At 39.0% G+C, this 12,932-nt stretch overlaps 8 protein-coding genes across 8 annotated transcripts; 7 read left to right on the plus strand and 1 right to left on the minus strand.

Moving 5' to 3' along the window:
* The first annotated feature begins 415 nt into the window (after positions 1–415).
* Positions 416–963, plus strand: RHIMIDRAFT_263447 (uncharacterized protein). The gene has a single exon (XM_023611672.1). The coding sequence runs from the start codon at positions 692–694 to the stop codon at positions 950–952; it is 261 nt and encodes an 86-aa protein (XP_023462992.1). The 5' UTR covers positions 416–691; the 3' UTR covers positions 953–963.
* A 110-nt stretch (positions 964–1,073) lies between these two features.
* On the plus strand, positions 1,074–1,703 carry RHIMIDRAFT_263453 (S-adenosyl-L-methionine-dependent methyltransferase). The gene has a single exon (XM_023611673.1). The coding sequence runs from the start codon at positions 1,150–1,152 to the stop codon at positions 1,675–1,677; it is 528 nt and encodes a 175-aa protein (XP_023462993.1). The 5' UTR covers positions 1,074–1,149; the 3' UTR covers positions 1,678–1,703.
* Positions 1,704–1,851: 148 nt separating this feature from the next.
* On the plus strand, positions 1,852–2,778 carry RHIMIDRAFT_240790 (uncharacterized protein; the record flags this gene model as incomplete). Its single annotated transcript, XM_023609450.1, has 3 exons — positions 1,852–2,115; positions 2,165–2,222; positions 2,276–2,778. 3 exons carry the CDS (start codon positions 1,852–1,854, stop codon positions 2,776–2,778), a joined length of 825 nt encoding a protein of 274 aa, XP_023462994.1.
* A 1,379-nt stretch (positions 2,779–4,157) lies between these two features.
* Positions 4,158–5,130, plus strand: RHIMIDRAFT_240792 (uncharacterized protein; the record flags this gene model as incomplete). The annotated part of the gene is made up of 3 exons (XM_023609451.1): positions 4,158–4,195; positions 4,244–4,435; positions 4,869–5,130. 3 exons carry the CDS (start codon positions 4,158–4,160, stop codon positions 5,128–5,130), a joined length of 492 nt encoding a protein of 163 aa, XP_023462995.1.
* Positions 5,131–7,206: 2,076 nt separating this feature from the next.
* RHIMIDRAFT_300054 (uncharacterized protein) lies at positions 7,207–9,224 on the plus strand (the record flags this gene model as incomplete). Its single annotated transcript, XM_023614341.1, has 5 exons — positions 7,207–7,238; positions 7,325–8,125; positions 8,562–8,744; positions 8,766–8,908; positions 8,989–9,224. 5 exons carry the CDS (start codon positions 7,207–7,209, stop codon positions 9,222–9,224), a joined length of 1,395 nt encoding a protein of 464 aa, XP_023462996.1.
* A 307-nt stretch (positions 9,225–9,531) lies between these two features.
* On the plus strand, positions 9,532–9,951 carry RHIMIDRAFT_50238 (uncharacterized protein). Its single transcript, XM_023615331.1, has one exon. The coding sequence runs from the start codon at positions 9,580–9,582 to the stop codon at positions 9,907–9,909; it is 330 nt and encodes a 109-aa protein (XP_023462997.1). The 5' UTR covers positions 9,532–9,579; the 3' UTR covers positions 9,910–9,951.
* A 475-nt stretch (positions 9,952–10,426) lies between these two features.
* Positions 10,427–11,159, minus strand: RHIMIDRAFT_240795 (uncharacterized protein; the record flags this gene model as incomplete). The annotated part of the gene is made up of 4 exons (XM_023609452.1): positions 10,427–10,624; positions 10,689–10,851; positions 10,911–11,085; positions 11,150–11,159. 4 exons carry the CDS (start codon positions 11,157–11,159, stop codon positions 10,427–10,429), a joined length of 546 nt encoding a protein of 181 aa, XP_023462998.1.
* A 705-nt stretch (positions 11,160–11,864) lies between these two features.
* Positions 11,865–12,920, plus strand: RHIMIDRAFT_246254 (uncharacterized protein; the record flags this gene model as incomplete). Its single annotated transcript, XM_023610289.1, has 1 exon — positions 11,865–12,920. The coding sequence occupies one exon, from the start codon at positions 11,865–11,867 to the stop codon at positions 12,918–12,920; it is 1,056 nt and encodes a 351-aa protein (XP_023462999.1).
* Positions 12,921–12,932: the final 12 nt, after the last annotated feature.

Consider the following 12,932-nt stretch of genomic DNA (forward strand, 5'->3'; position numbering starts at 1 on the left):
CGCTGCCTTCTTTCCTGGTTTATGCTTACCGAAATGCTTGCAGGCCAAAGCAAGGTAGGATTTCTTTGCATTGGAGCGGACAGTAACAAAAACAATTCTCTTTTTTTACCAAAATCCGCAACAACGTTGCGAGCTTCAGCAATGCTGGCATATTCAGAGTCTACACCAAATATTTCAGAGAATTCGACATTCATATCTTTAAAGTCGTAGCAAGTTTTTTCCTTTATTATAGTGAAATTAAACACCAGCTTCTTCGAGCTTCAAAAGACGTTGTAGCTGTTATACTGCTCTTTTATGATACACTCAAGGCGCATGAACAGTTTTGAATTTAAACATCCGAATCAGGAACAATGAATGGTCAAGCATTCCTCGTAAGAATGCAACGTCACTATTTTGAAATCTGGGAGTGCGCGAGGGAGTGCGCCAAGAATCTCCCTTTCTTAATTGAGTCGTTATACATTTTAAAGGCGAACACGGTGCATAAAGAACAAAAGGTTTTCAGACAAAGGCAAATCTGGTTGTAATGACATCTTTTTGGTGTAAAGCCTTTTAAAGTATAGTTTCTATCTTGTCTGAATAAAATTCTTCATTTAGCTTCTGTCCCTCCACAGAGACACTGTTGAAAGTATCTGACTCAGTTTGGGAAGTTTTGATGTGACTAAGTTTTACTGTGCTGCATTTTTTTTTTTTTATGAATCAATCGAGATGGATTCAGCGACTGTTGGTAGCCTGTGATGGCGATTACAATCTCGCAAGCAGGCACTTATTTTGGTTAAAAGAAAAAGTGATTGAAGACAGTCGTGGAAAAAGAATATCCGTCAGAAACAATCCTTTGACATCTCGAGAAGAAAAGCATTTGGAAGACTTGATTGAACAACGAGTATCAGATCATAAACCTTTACAGTATATTCTTGGTAGGATAGACAATCTGCACTTTGGCTTTTTTTACTAACCTAGCTTAGGGACTCAGCCCTTTTGTGAACTAGATATTGTCACGAGACCACCGGTACTTATTCCTAGGTACTGTCCATTATTTACAAACAAAGAGAGGAGGAAAAAGTAGTAACCTTAAATAGATGGGAAACAGAAGAATGGACAGATAAAACTATTCGGTTACTTTATCCACATTTGGCTAAAAAAGGAGAAAAGATGAGGATACTTGATATATGCACAGGAACAGGATGTATTGCTCTTGCACTTTCTAGCCGATTACCCAAGGACTCTGTTGAGATCATTGGATTAGATATATCAGAGGAAGCAATTGAGCTTGCTAATCATAACTTGAAAGTACATCAGCGTAAATTAAAAAATCCTGTTCGATTCCAACAAGGAGACGTATTTGATTATTCACCATCTGATAAAGTTCATATGATTGTGTCAAACCCACCCTATGTTACGCGAGATGAATATGAAGGCTTAGATCCTGATGTGAAGGATTGGGAGGATATGAGAGCACTTGTTGCTGACGATCAAGGCACAATGGTGCATAAAAGAATTATAGAAATATATAAAGAGCATTGTCAAGCGTTTGCGGCTGATGTGCCCAAGGTATTGATGGAAATCGGAGGGAGCCATCAAGTTGAACCATTAACCAAAACGCTCAAGAACAATCAGCTGACAAATATTCAAGTATGGAAAGACCTTGCAGGGAAAGATCGGGTGATTGCAGCTCAATAGGCCTGTTGTGAGGTCGCGTGATCTCAAAAAAGTCCTTTAATTTCTGTTTTTGAAAATATCTCGATATACACCTTTTCTCAAAATGATGTCGCACTAAAAAAATCGAAGCGTCGCTTAAGTCTGGAAAAAGACGACGCCTAATTTTCAAAAAGTGTCGCACTTTAATAAAAAAGAATGTCTCTTGCAACGATGAATATGCTGTCATCTGTTGACCTGAATCCTTCCAGTTTCTCCAAGCTTCTTTGCACCAGGCTTTACGCTCACATCGTTCGACCTCAGCTTGAATATGACCTAGCTATCAATCGCTTCATGGTCTCTCAACTTCACGCTCTAGAGGAAGCCCAGAATAATTGCATCAAGAAAATATACGGTGTTCGAGGCAAAGCGTCCACTAAGGTTATATTCCACATGTCCAAGCTACCCCTCATGTCGGAACGAGTCAGTATACTACAGGCACAGTTCTTCTTTCGTTCCTTATATTTGCCAGAAGATGCACTGCTTGCTTGTCTGTTACCTTATATCCGCAATACCAAAGGAAGCTAGTGGTACGCTCTCTCTCGTACATCGCTTTGGAAAACGGTGCTGTCTACTACTGAAGAACCCGATACTCGCTCACTCAAGACTGCTAAACAGCGCTTTTTGCAACAGAATATAGAGATCCACCAACGATGCCGAAACTCCAAATTGCTTTCTAGCTGTCGTCGATCAACCTCTCTGGATCCTATACTCTGGTTGCCCATGTCCAACTCAGAGCGCAGTCGCTGTATACGCTGGAGATTAGGCTGGCTTCCTGGTGGCAAACCTCGACCATGTCCTAAGCACCCAACGCAGCAGCTATCTAAGAATCACGCTATTAGTTGCCTTGATATGCATCGACGTCTGTTCATGCCTGAAACAATACGAGATCCATTGTCATTCCTTCTGAATATGCTTCCTTTATGCCCCTCGGTTCCCCCAAACCTAACTCTTATCTGGTCTCAGCGATGGCCGATTATATGTTCCTTACTACATGAATTAGATCAGCTATACCATAACAAATTGATCTCTACTAGGCATCCCTATGGTCAAAAGCTTCTTGTATGGTTAAATCAATTCCTTTAGCTTTTCATCGAAAACCTTACCCATTAATTTCCTTTTACATTTTTTACCCTTGTACTCATAGGAGGTTTTTTCGCTACCATTCGCTTCCAAACGGATTGAACGGGTCTGGACGGACGTTTACTATATTATTTTATTTTTGCGCTCATTTGGACCATCAATAAATATATCATGTTTAAACAAAAGCAAAATCAGGTAATTTTGCGTTTGGCTGATCTGAAGCCGGCAAGAGATCTTCATTGTATTCACTTTTAGACGGCTGATCTCTTTTTGCTTCTTCTGGCAGATCTGGAAGTTCAGGTAAAGATGTACGTCGATACTTTGTCTTGCATGTCTCCAAATACATATAGCCGTCTTCGGCATACTCTCTTGTGCGTTTTCTTAGCCCTTCTAGATTTCAATTTCTAATGTCCTCTTGATTTTATAAAACTGCTTTTGTGTCTGCTTACACACGTTCAAAAGGACGTCAATTGTTCCTCCAAGGTGACATCATTTTCGAATATTTGTTTTGCAGTACCATACCGCAGTTGTATTATCTCACCAGTACGCTCCTTGATATCCATGCTCAACAAAGTTCTTTTTTGCTTGTGCAAAAAGTATTCTAAACCTTTTTCTCAAGCTAGAAATGTCGTTATTGCTGTATTTAATTTTATGTTGTTAGGTGCTATCAACAAAGAACCAAGTTCAATCACGTGCATTTTACATTAAAGGATATCCCACTCGAACAGTCTTAGCTTAGGTAGAAATTTTGATAGTGTGAAATTGTAAAATGGAACCACAGTTAACTCCCGTAACATTAGCCTCTTTGTCATGAATTTTCTGGTGCTTGTAGTGTTTTTCTTTTTATATCTAAAGATTTCATTTTGGAGCGGGATGTTAAAATAATAAAGCAGTGTGAGATTTTTTAAAGATCACAGTATATACCCCTCCTTGTTGGCTCTATCCAACCGTCTCATAATATTCTCCAGAGAGTTCATTCGACATAGAATGGAATTACTTGTTTAGATCTTTGAATTTCTTGTCAAGGTAAGCTAGTATTTTTTTATGTGCAAAATAAATATATCTGGTGATTGTTATAAAACCTTTCAACTTTAATCAGTACCTACAAAAGATCTTTACATTCATTATATCTCTTTGAATCATTCATATGCCTTTTTACAATGGCTGAGAAAACACAATGTGAATAGAAGAGCAACAGATTGAAAACAGCCATGGTTGCCCAATAGGGTTAAATTGAATACAGACACTGCCCTTGGGTTAGGGACCACCGTTTTGTTCCGCATATATTGTTTATGCAACTTTTGTAGAACGAGCATTTCCTATAAAAATCAGGCTTCTTTTCTTTTTTCTCTATTTTTTTTCTTTTTTATTTTAATACAAAAATGCCTAACCAAATTATACCCAAAGGTTCTCTTTATTGGTAAAGAATAGGTTGGGTTGACTATAAGCATATACTTATATAAAGTAGGGCAGTACCAGTAACAGTTGTTGCAGCAACTGTCTATACTTTTTCAAGACTTAAGGCTGCTTCAATCGTACCTGTATCACATCCACTTGTCTTTGTTCCATCAGGTGAGCCCTCGTTTGATTCAGCTAATTTGGATCGTATTCGAGCTGATTGGAGGCTACGTAACAATGGCATTGGTTTAAGAGATGTTAGGTAAGTGATATGTTTTTGTGCGAATATCAGACCACTAAATATAAAATTAAACTCACAGCCGAAGTGGTGGTGGCGTCTAAGCTTCAATACACTCCTGTACACACATCATTCCTCTTCTCTTCTTATATTATGCATTTATGTGACGTATATATATATGTACTTTTGTAAAATTATCATTATTAGTATTCAATCTTTCTTTATTGCATCAAGCAAAAGCAGTTTTATTATTATTATTTTAATAAAATTTCTCTCATTCGTTACAACGCATGACGATTTCTCACGTTTAACGTGGCACCAAAATAAAGCATAAATTTTATTCTCAGTAATATAATACAGTATTTGCACTTTAAACTCAGACACTGAAAAAATCAATTCAGACAGACGTTGCAAGTCAATTCAGACACTTCAACTAACTAACATTAATAGCCATGAGTGAAACTCAGGCTGAAGAAATGGGGGAAGAAATGGATCTCGATGAGGATCCTGCATTTACTCATGGCAAATTGCTGTTATTGGCTGAGGATAAAACCATGCCTCAAGAAATGGAATACGATATTGTTCCTGAGGATGTACCACTTGTGCCTGAGGATAATGACAGTAACATGACTCTCTATTACAAAGCTTATGGTTTTGAGGATATCAAGCAGTTCATTCACTTTATGCAGGAAGAGGGTGGTTCTGTTTCAAAGCCGTGAAAGTTTGCTTCATTCCGCACTCTACTGCATGTGAAATACTGAAGCAATGGAATGAGAGCGATGGAACTGTTATTCCTGTCGATTGCATGAAATGATCCTCTAAGAATAACGGAGCTCTCAAGGCAAATAGTACCAAACTAACACAAAAGCACACGCAGTTCCTCATAAGTTTGGTAGATCAAAATCTATGTATTACAGTGAACATGGCAGGAGAGCAGCTTTGTAACATGCTTCACGGCCTCAGCATATCTGAAAGCGGTTTAAGAAAACACATGAAAGAGAAAATTAGGCTATCCTTGAAAAATTCAAGTATTTATATTATGGACAGAGATGTTACAAGAACCATTGAGCTTCGTTACAAGATAATAACAGAATGGAAAGCGGTTGGAGTTGATTTTCAAAAGAATTGTGTGTTCATCAATGAAGCTGGATTTAATTCTCATCAAATTAGGAGTAGGGCTTGACGCCCTGAGCCGAATGTCTCAGCTATTCCACAATTACAGCTTACCACATTGGTTTGTCAAACGAATTGTACAGGAGTGGAATGTCAGTCTCAGGATAGATGCGTTTGCCGACGGCATCAACAACAAGTTGAAGAGGTACTGGTCATGGAAGAATGATCCCAGAGCAGAAAGAATAGATGCTTTTCAGCAAGTATGGCCTAGGAAGGGTCTCTTCCTACAACTACCTTGGAAACTGATATCACATGTATTGAAAATCAATCAAGATCGAGTGATAGTGACCCCAACATGGCCAACACAATTTTGGTGGCTGATGGTGTTGAAACGCAACAAGGCAGAACTCCTGGTTTTCACCTTAAAGAAGAATTTCTCAGTAACTGCATGGCGGTTATTCGGAAGTATCAGAAGAAAGAATGGATGGATGAAGTTACAGGAAAGCTTCTGGCTCAAGCTATCCGCAAGTCCTCAAATGACACATGCGACCGCCGCTGGAAAAACTGAGCAAATTGGTGTTTTTCAGAGAATTCCAGGAGAGACCCAGCGGAGTATGATCCCAACCGGTGTTAAAATACTTGGTATCAATTCAGGACTATTCATCAAAGCATCTCAATGTGATGAGATCAGCACTAGTCTCAGTTTTCAGAATAATTCATAACAGAAAGCCTGATATCGCTGGGCATAGATTGGTTCAACAATTCTTTCAAGCGAGAAAAAGAACAAGGAATAAACTACCGAATATCTGTGAAGAAGTATTCAATATCAATTCGCTGCTACAGATGGTCAGTGATTGAGGGAATACGGAGAATCTATCGCTGGGTCAACTACAAAGAAAGACTCTGGTACTTTTGGCAATAGCTACAATGTGGCGCCCACGTTCCAATCTAGGTTACTGACAACATCGAGATGTGTCTTTTATAGAGTTAAATGATTTGCTTCTTGGAGTAGCATTAATTGTACGAACACCGAAAGAGATCAAATTTAAAGCTAGCAAATTGGGTCTAGGCGAATATTAAAATTTATGACCCGTTAGAACATTGAAGGCATTTGTCCAACGTACCAAGGACTTTAGAACTTCGTTGGAGGAGTAACACGCATTGTTCCTAGCTTACTTGGGTAATGGTCGTACACCGCAAAATCGATTCAACCTAAGACAGCCATCAGGTGGCTGGAAGGCATAATGTACGATTCGGGGATCAACACAAACAAGTTCAAGGCGCATTCTTTGCGATCCACAGCAAGCACGAAGGCAGTAAAACTGCATGCGAACTGAAGTTTGACAAGCAACGCCTTCGAAGACTATTACTACCGACCAAAGGATCAACACAAATGTGGGTCCGATATAGTCAACACTGTGTTTGAAGAAGTTACCAAGAATATAACCACATCCGAGGTCCGAGTGGAGGCAACGGCAATTGTGGTAGACACGACCCATAATTAACTTTATTGCCCTGTTATGCAAGCATCAGAATCTGAACTCGACTGATGACGATTGTAATAAAATTGCACACCAAATTTCTTTGAGACTAATGGCATGCCCTTATTTTGCCCCCTTTCTGAACCTTAAGTTCTTGAAGTGAAATCTCTCGAACAACATCAGTAAAATTAAAGTTCAAACATGCCTCCTGCTAACAAAAGCTTGATGTCAACGTAAGCATATCAGTTAACAAGCGTTTCATCGCTGATAATACAGTAAAGACTCTATTACTTCATGAGCACGACTGGAACGAGCCTAGATTGAGCTTTCAAGGAAAGACGATTGCACGATCTAAGGAAAATGGTAAGGTGATGTACAATGTACTATTGGATGAAGCAAATGGTCACATCCTCAAGCTTAGTGAAGGCGCTATCAAGCATGTCGGCCCTCTTTCAGCCCCTGTAGTTCAGGAAATTGTTGTCAACACCAATGTAGTCGAAGCTGAAGACTTGCTGGAAAATGCAGTGGATGAAGATGAGGAAGAGGAATCTATCGATTTGACTTCAAGTCCTGGGTGGACTGCTAGTGAGGTCTATATGAACTTTCGTCTAAGTAGTTCAGCAGAAGGGTTCACCTCCTTGAGCTCTCGTTTAATGATGAACAATGGAAGATGTACCTTTCCATTGGATTATTTCTTGTTCTTCCTCCCTGTGGACCATGTTTATTCCATTATCCACAACACCAGCCTTCATGCAAGAAGTTTCGGCCATTGGGAAGATATTACACTTCATGAATATCTCATGTGGATCGCACTCTTGACGGTAATGACTGTGGTCAGACATGGTGATAGAAAGGCATATTGGAGACAAGGCCAGTCTTTTTTCTTGATGAATGCTGATTTTAGTCAATATATGTCTTTTAACAGATTCAATGACATTATGACAATGCATATTTTTGAAATCCCCTCAAAGCAGGCTCAGGAACCTGGCCCTCTTTATCAAATTAGGCCCACTATCCAAGCCTTTAATGATCATATGGCTAAGTGTATAATACCAAAAAGGGAAGATGTTTGTTTGCGCTTTTCGGTCTCAAAAAGTGAAAGCCTCTGTATCCTCATGTGGTACTCAAAAATAAGCTAATGCTACGGGCGCTTCGTTGGGGCACTACATGTAGAGTCCACTATACAGCTTTACACTACTAAAGTCTCTGCCTAGCCTAAGTCTGTCTAGTTCACTCTCTCTGATATAAAATACGATGTCATCATAATTATATGTGCTCTTGCATTTTGGTTTATCAAACTGACAACATAAAAGTAGAATAGAAATAAGAATTTTTTTTTTCTCTTTCTTCTTGAAAAGAAACAGTTCAAGATGGTAACTTTATAAACTCATTTTTAGCTTGACGCTACACATTGAATAGTCTAGTTGGACACCATCATAGGTAATGAATAGTGGTAGCGCCCGTAGTATTAGTCTAACTTCTGGTGCATTTTTAAGTGCACCAAGTGTTTACCTTTAAAAAAATACAAAATTTCACACTGATTTAGAAGGATTCAGCTCCATCAAAGAAAAATCAGTTGTTCAACATCAGCCAATAACTGTTAAAGGCTCCAAAAATATTGTGAATCAGTATAATGCTGGCTTTGCGGGTCACAAGCGTCCGTACCCCTTTGATAATAAGGAAGGCGTTGATGAAGAACAAGAAGAAGCAGAAGCTGGCAAAGAGGAAAGCGATGAAGAGTAAGGTGACACTCTTTGTAGCCAATGGGCAAAATTTATGGACACGGCCAAGAAGAGTCAAGATGGCTGCCCTTACAGTCCAGCATCTTTCAATACAATTAGATGTGTAAAGGGTGGGTCAGACCTCCCTGGCTTTCCAAAAAGTCTTTATAAAGACTATTTGAGTAAGTATGGTTCTCAAGCGCTCACACCAAGTATATTGATGGTGTCATTGATAGCACAACTGCACAACAATTTACAACAGCAATAGCAGCAGCATCAAATGACAGTGCAGTCCATGAATACACGCTTGTTAAAGCAGTGTTTGAAGTATACGACAAAGTCTACTGTGGAAAGATTCCCTTGCCAGCCTATGCAGCAAAGTACAACTACTACATTGTCCATCATTTGCTTGAACAAGTTGCTAATCATATTCAAAATACGGCACGTGGATTTTTTCCTGGCGAGACACCTCCGACTGCTATGAGGAAAACCGCATAAAACCACAACGATGATGGCCATGATTACAAGACAGACAGGTTAATAACCATGCATGATTATGGAAATCTGGAAATTCTGCTTTTGGAGCCTTCTGGCCCTTATGACAACAAGGACAAGACTAAAATAATTTTCAATAACCATAAAGCTATGTTTGGTCAATTGGCTATACTAAAAAAGGTTACAGAAACGTACAAGTATGCCAGTATTGAACCGTTCTACGATCTGAAGCTGTAATTTTTGCAAGCAGCCGACACCTTTCTTCATCTCTGGTCAATGAAGCATGACAAGAAGGGCGTTTATGAAATGTGGCGAGAGGAAAAAGTTGAAAGATACGTTGGCTCCTGCAACCCAATTTATGTGGAATCTCAGAGGAAAGCTGGAAGAAGCAGCTATCAACCTGCACAAAATACAAGAGAGCCATAACGATATCAAAAAACAATACAGACGTCTTGAAATTAAATCAATGTATCTCACTGACTTCGTAAACCCTCGATTTATGAAGCTACCACAAAGACTGTACTCAAAAGGAATGTCTAAATATGGTCTTCTCAGCTCTCCCAAACATGATTATCAGCCGTTCGTTTTTATGCCTTGTGGTTTTCTGCCTCTTCTCTATACATATACCCTATGCTCTATATCCTATGTCCTATGGTTATGTCCTATGCTTTATAATTGTTTAACTTGACCATCCCATATTAAATAAAACTGCAAATGAAATTTCAGTAGACTGTACTAAACACAGACAAACGGAGGATCTCAACTTTCTGAAAAAGATTCCTGCTTTATTAACTCGATACATTCATACTGATAGTGATTAGGAATTGTTTTTTACTTTATGGTATATATTCTTCAAACTTTGGCTATTCGAGTACTCACTGAGCAGGCCCTTCTTCTTTCCTTCTGCCCAGCAGGCAGATCTGTTCATTCGACCCTTGTTATTCTATTTCACAAGCATTGACAAATGCAATCAACTTTTTGTTTTCAGAATTTGTGCCGGTAGAACAAGAAGCACCCTCAAAGTTTTTAAGAAGCTCCATTGATGTTTTTACTTCTGTTGGCGTGTTGCTTGATCCCTGTTTCGATGTGTCGTACTTCCTTTTGAGACTCGCGCTATAGTGTCGCCCTGCATCTGCATATCTATATGCTTGGTTGGGGTTGTCGAAAACAGTCGATACTATTTTCTCAAATTGATTTTGTATTGTTTAATAAATCGTTCGTAAGGCTTCCACTCTGTCATTTTTGACCATTCCCATAGCGACCAAGTACAGTTTTGTGATGGTTGGGTCGTCCCATTGGTCAATGCTGATTATGTTTTGCTGACCAGAAATTAAAAAGTGGACAAAAGCAACCAAAGTTTCCAATACCTTGATATCACGATTATCGATGAAAGGATCGATACTCTATTTGATCAGAATGAAGCAACTAGTTGCGAAGTGGCAGCAAGATGGTCCCAGGAGGTAAGACTTGTTCTGGATAGGTTTGAAGAGGCCCTCCAGAGCTTTGGAGCCCGTTCTTGAGGTACAGACGACGAATAAAATTGGAAAGACGTGAAAACGCTTGTACACATTCAGGTAGTACTGGACGATTCAGCACATGAACTCGTGTGTCACTATGTGCTGTATTTCCACTATTACAGGAGGTAGGTTGGCAAGATCTACTGAATGAGACATATAGAGAATGTCACACTCTATACCATCGATAAACATGTTGTTACCGGTTGTGTGGGTGCCTGAAGAAACACTCAGAAGCGAGGCGGTGATCAGGTCAATAACAAACTGATTCTTAGCTACGATTTTGCTAATTCGATCTGCACCTGATATATAGTCGTGTGTCAATTTGAATTGTAGCAGTTCTTCTGGTACTAGAAAAAAAGACGGCATTGTTAATAAGTTTCAACTTGGGTTTTTGTATTCTATTTGCTTTACTCGTTGTCATGGTAATTTGGAGAAAGAGGTAAACAGACAGTGTCTACAAAAAAAAAAGGCGTACACTACGTCCACGAGGAAATCCACGAGAGGATCAATATTACAAGCGCTACCTTTGATGTTGTCAACACACCTTTTCAACATGTAACATCATGTTAAGCTTGTGCAGGATCAGATATCTTTCCATGTTCCTTGATGTAGAATGCGACTTTTATAAAGTTTCAAGAAGAAAGGGATAAAATGTTGTTATTGCTGTATTTTAAATTATGTTGTCAGCTCTATCAAAGTCATTCAAGAGTGAACTGGACAGTTTTAGGTTAGGTAGATATCTTGATAGTGTGAGTTTGTATAGTGACGCCACACGTAGTGTCCCAAGGAAGCGCCCGTAGCATTAGCCTAGTTTCTGGTGCATATAGCGTTGGCTCTTTTTTAAAAATTTCAAATACGATTTCAATTCTTGAAGGAAACTTTGATGTTTCGCCAAGAATTGCAAATCACTTTTTATATTATTTGAGAATGGCTTTAACTCTCGAAAGTTGGGCTGTGTTAGGCACGACATACAAATGGAGATACTATAACACAATAACAGTCCTCGACCCAACGTAGAGATCAAAAATTCATAGTATCCCAAATATGGCATGAACACATTCTTAAAGGGAAATGTTGACCATTGCTGTTGTAATTCTTACCCTTTCTTTAAATTATTGATTCAATGATGGAAGAATGGATGACAGTTGAAACTGAGTATAAGAAATTACAATCTGATTGGACTTCTTTAAATACTGTCAGTTTGAACAACCCGAATTTATTATTTGTCTTGTTTTCGAATTACTTATCTCAGATATGGACAGACGCACAGAGCATGCTTCAGTGTGCTCAATTTTGGCAATCAATTATAGTTCAAGGTCATGATCTCACTCATCTTGTTCAAACAATGAATTCGCTAGGATTACATTTAATGAAACAGTCCCTTCAGACACGTCAAGAGATGCTAAATATTGTGGCAAGGGATGATAATGATACGTTCTATAGTACAATCTCACCTAGTCTATATCAAGTGATGCCTGTAGAAAGTATGGTTTTCACACCCACAGAGGTCAAGTTGATGAGATCACCTTCTGCTCCTACACCATCATCATCATCCATAACAAGGAGACGATTACTATCATGCTGTTACAGTAAAACGATGCCGTCTATTGCAGATAGTAAATGGAATCGCTGTCAAGAGCATGGCTTATTAAAGAGATCATTGTCATTCGAACACTATCAGATAGCTGTCAATGGTGATAGCAGCGAAGAAGAAGAAGACGATATTCTTCATCAAAATGATGAACTGCCTGCTAGAGAAGAGTACGAGCTAGATGCTTATCTGGAAGGAAACAGATCAATGCTTTATCAAGCAAGCGACCTAAACGGTGATCTCTCGGCTTGTAATCTATCTGACACAGCTACACTCTCATCGTTCTCAACACACAAGGTAAACCCCGTACCTCACTCTAGTTCACAATTATTCGAAAATACACACTCCTCTGGGGGCACCATTGCATTTGATAACTATTGCTGTGAAAAAGTCCAAGTTGGTAACAACAATGACATCCAAAAGTCATCCTCATCCACTTATAAAGCTATTTCCAACTCTATCTTGCAGCCCTTTTGGTCCATCAGATTAGCTTTAAAAAAGAAACGTAATCAAAAAGTGGAGGCAAAAGAAACGAGCTTACAGACGCGTCCAAAGAAGAGACTTGGTTCCAAGTTTTATTTAAAGAAATAATATACACAATAA

The sequence above is a fragment of the Rhizopus microsporus genome (genome assembly GCF_002708625.1).
Source record: "Rhizopus microsporus ATCC 52813 unplaced genomic scaffold scaffold_18, whole genome shotgun sequence".
NCBI classification, from domain to species: domain Eukaryota; kingdom Fungi; phylum Mucoromycota; class Mucoromycetes; order Mucorales; family Rhizopodaceae; genus Rhizopus; species Rhizopus microsporus.

What these genes read in the sequence shown, in the direction of transcription:
- RHIMIDRAFT_263447 (XM_023611672.1), top strand. Translation starts at nt 692, where the DNA reads ATGAATCAATCGAGATGGATTCAGCGACTGTTGGTAGCCTGTGATGGC.
- RHIMIDRAFT_263453 (XM_023611673.1), top strand. Translation starts at nt 1,150, where the DNA reads ATGAGGATACTTGATATATGCACAGGAACAGGATGTATTGCTCTTGCA.
- RHIMIDRAFT_50238 (XM_023615331.1), top strand. Translation starts at nt 9,580, where the DNA reads ATGTGGAATCTCAGAGGAAAGCTGGAAGAAGCAGCTATCAACCTGCAC.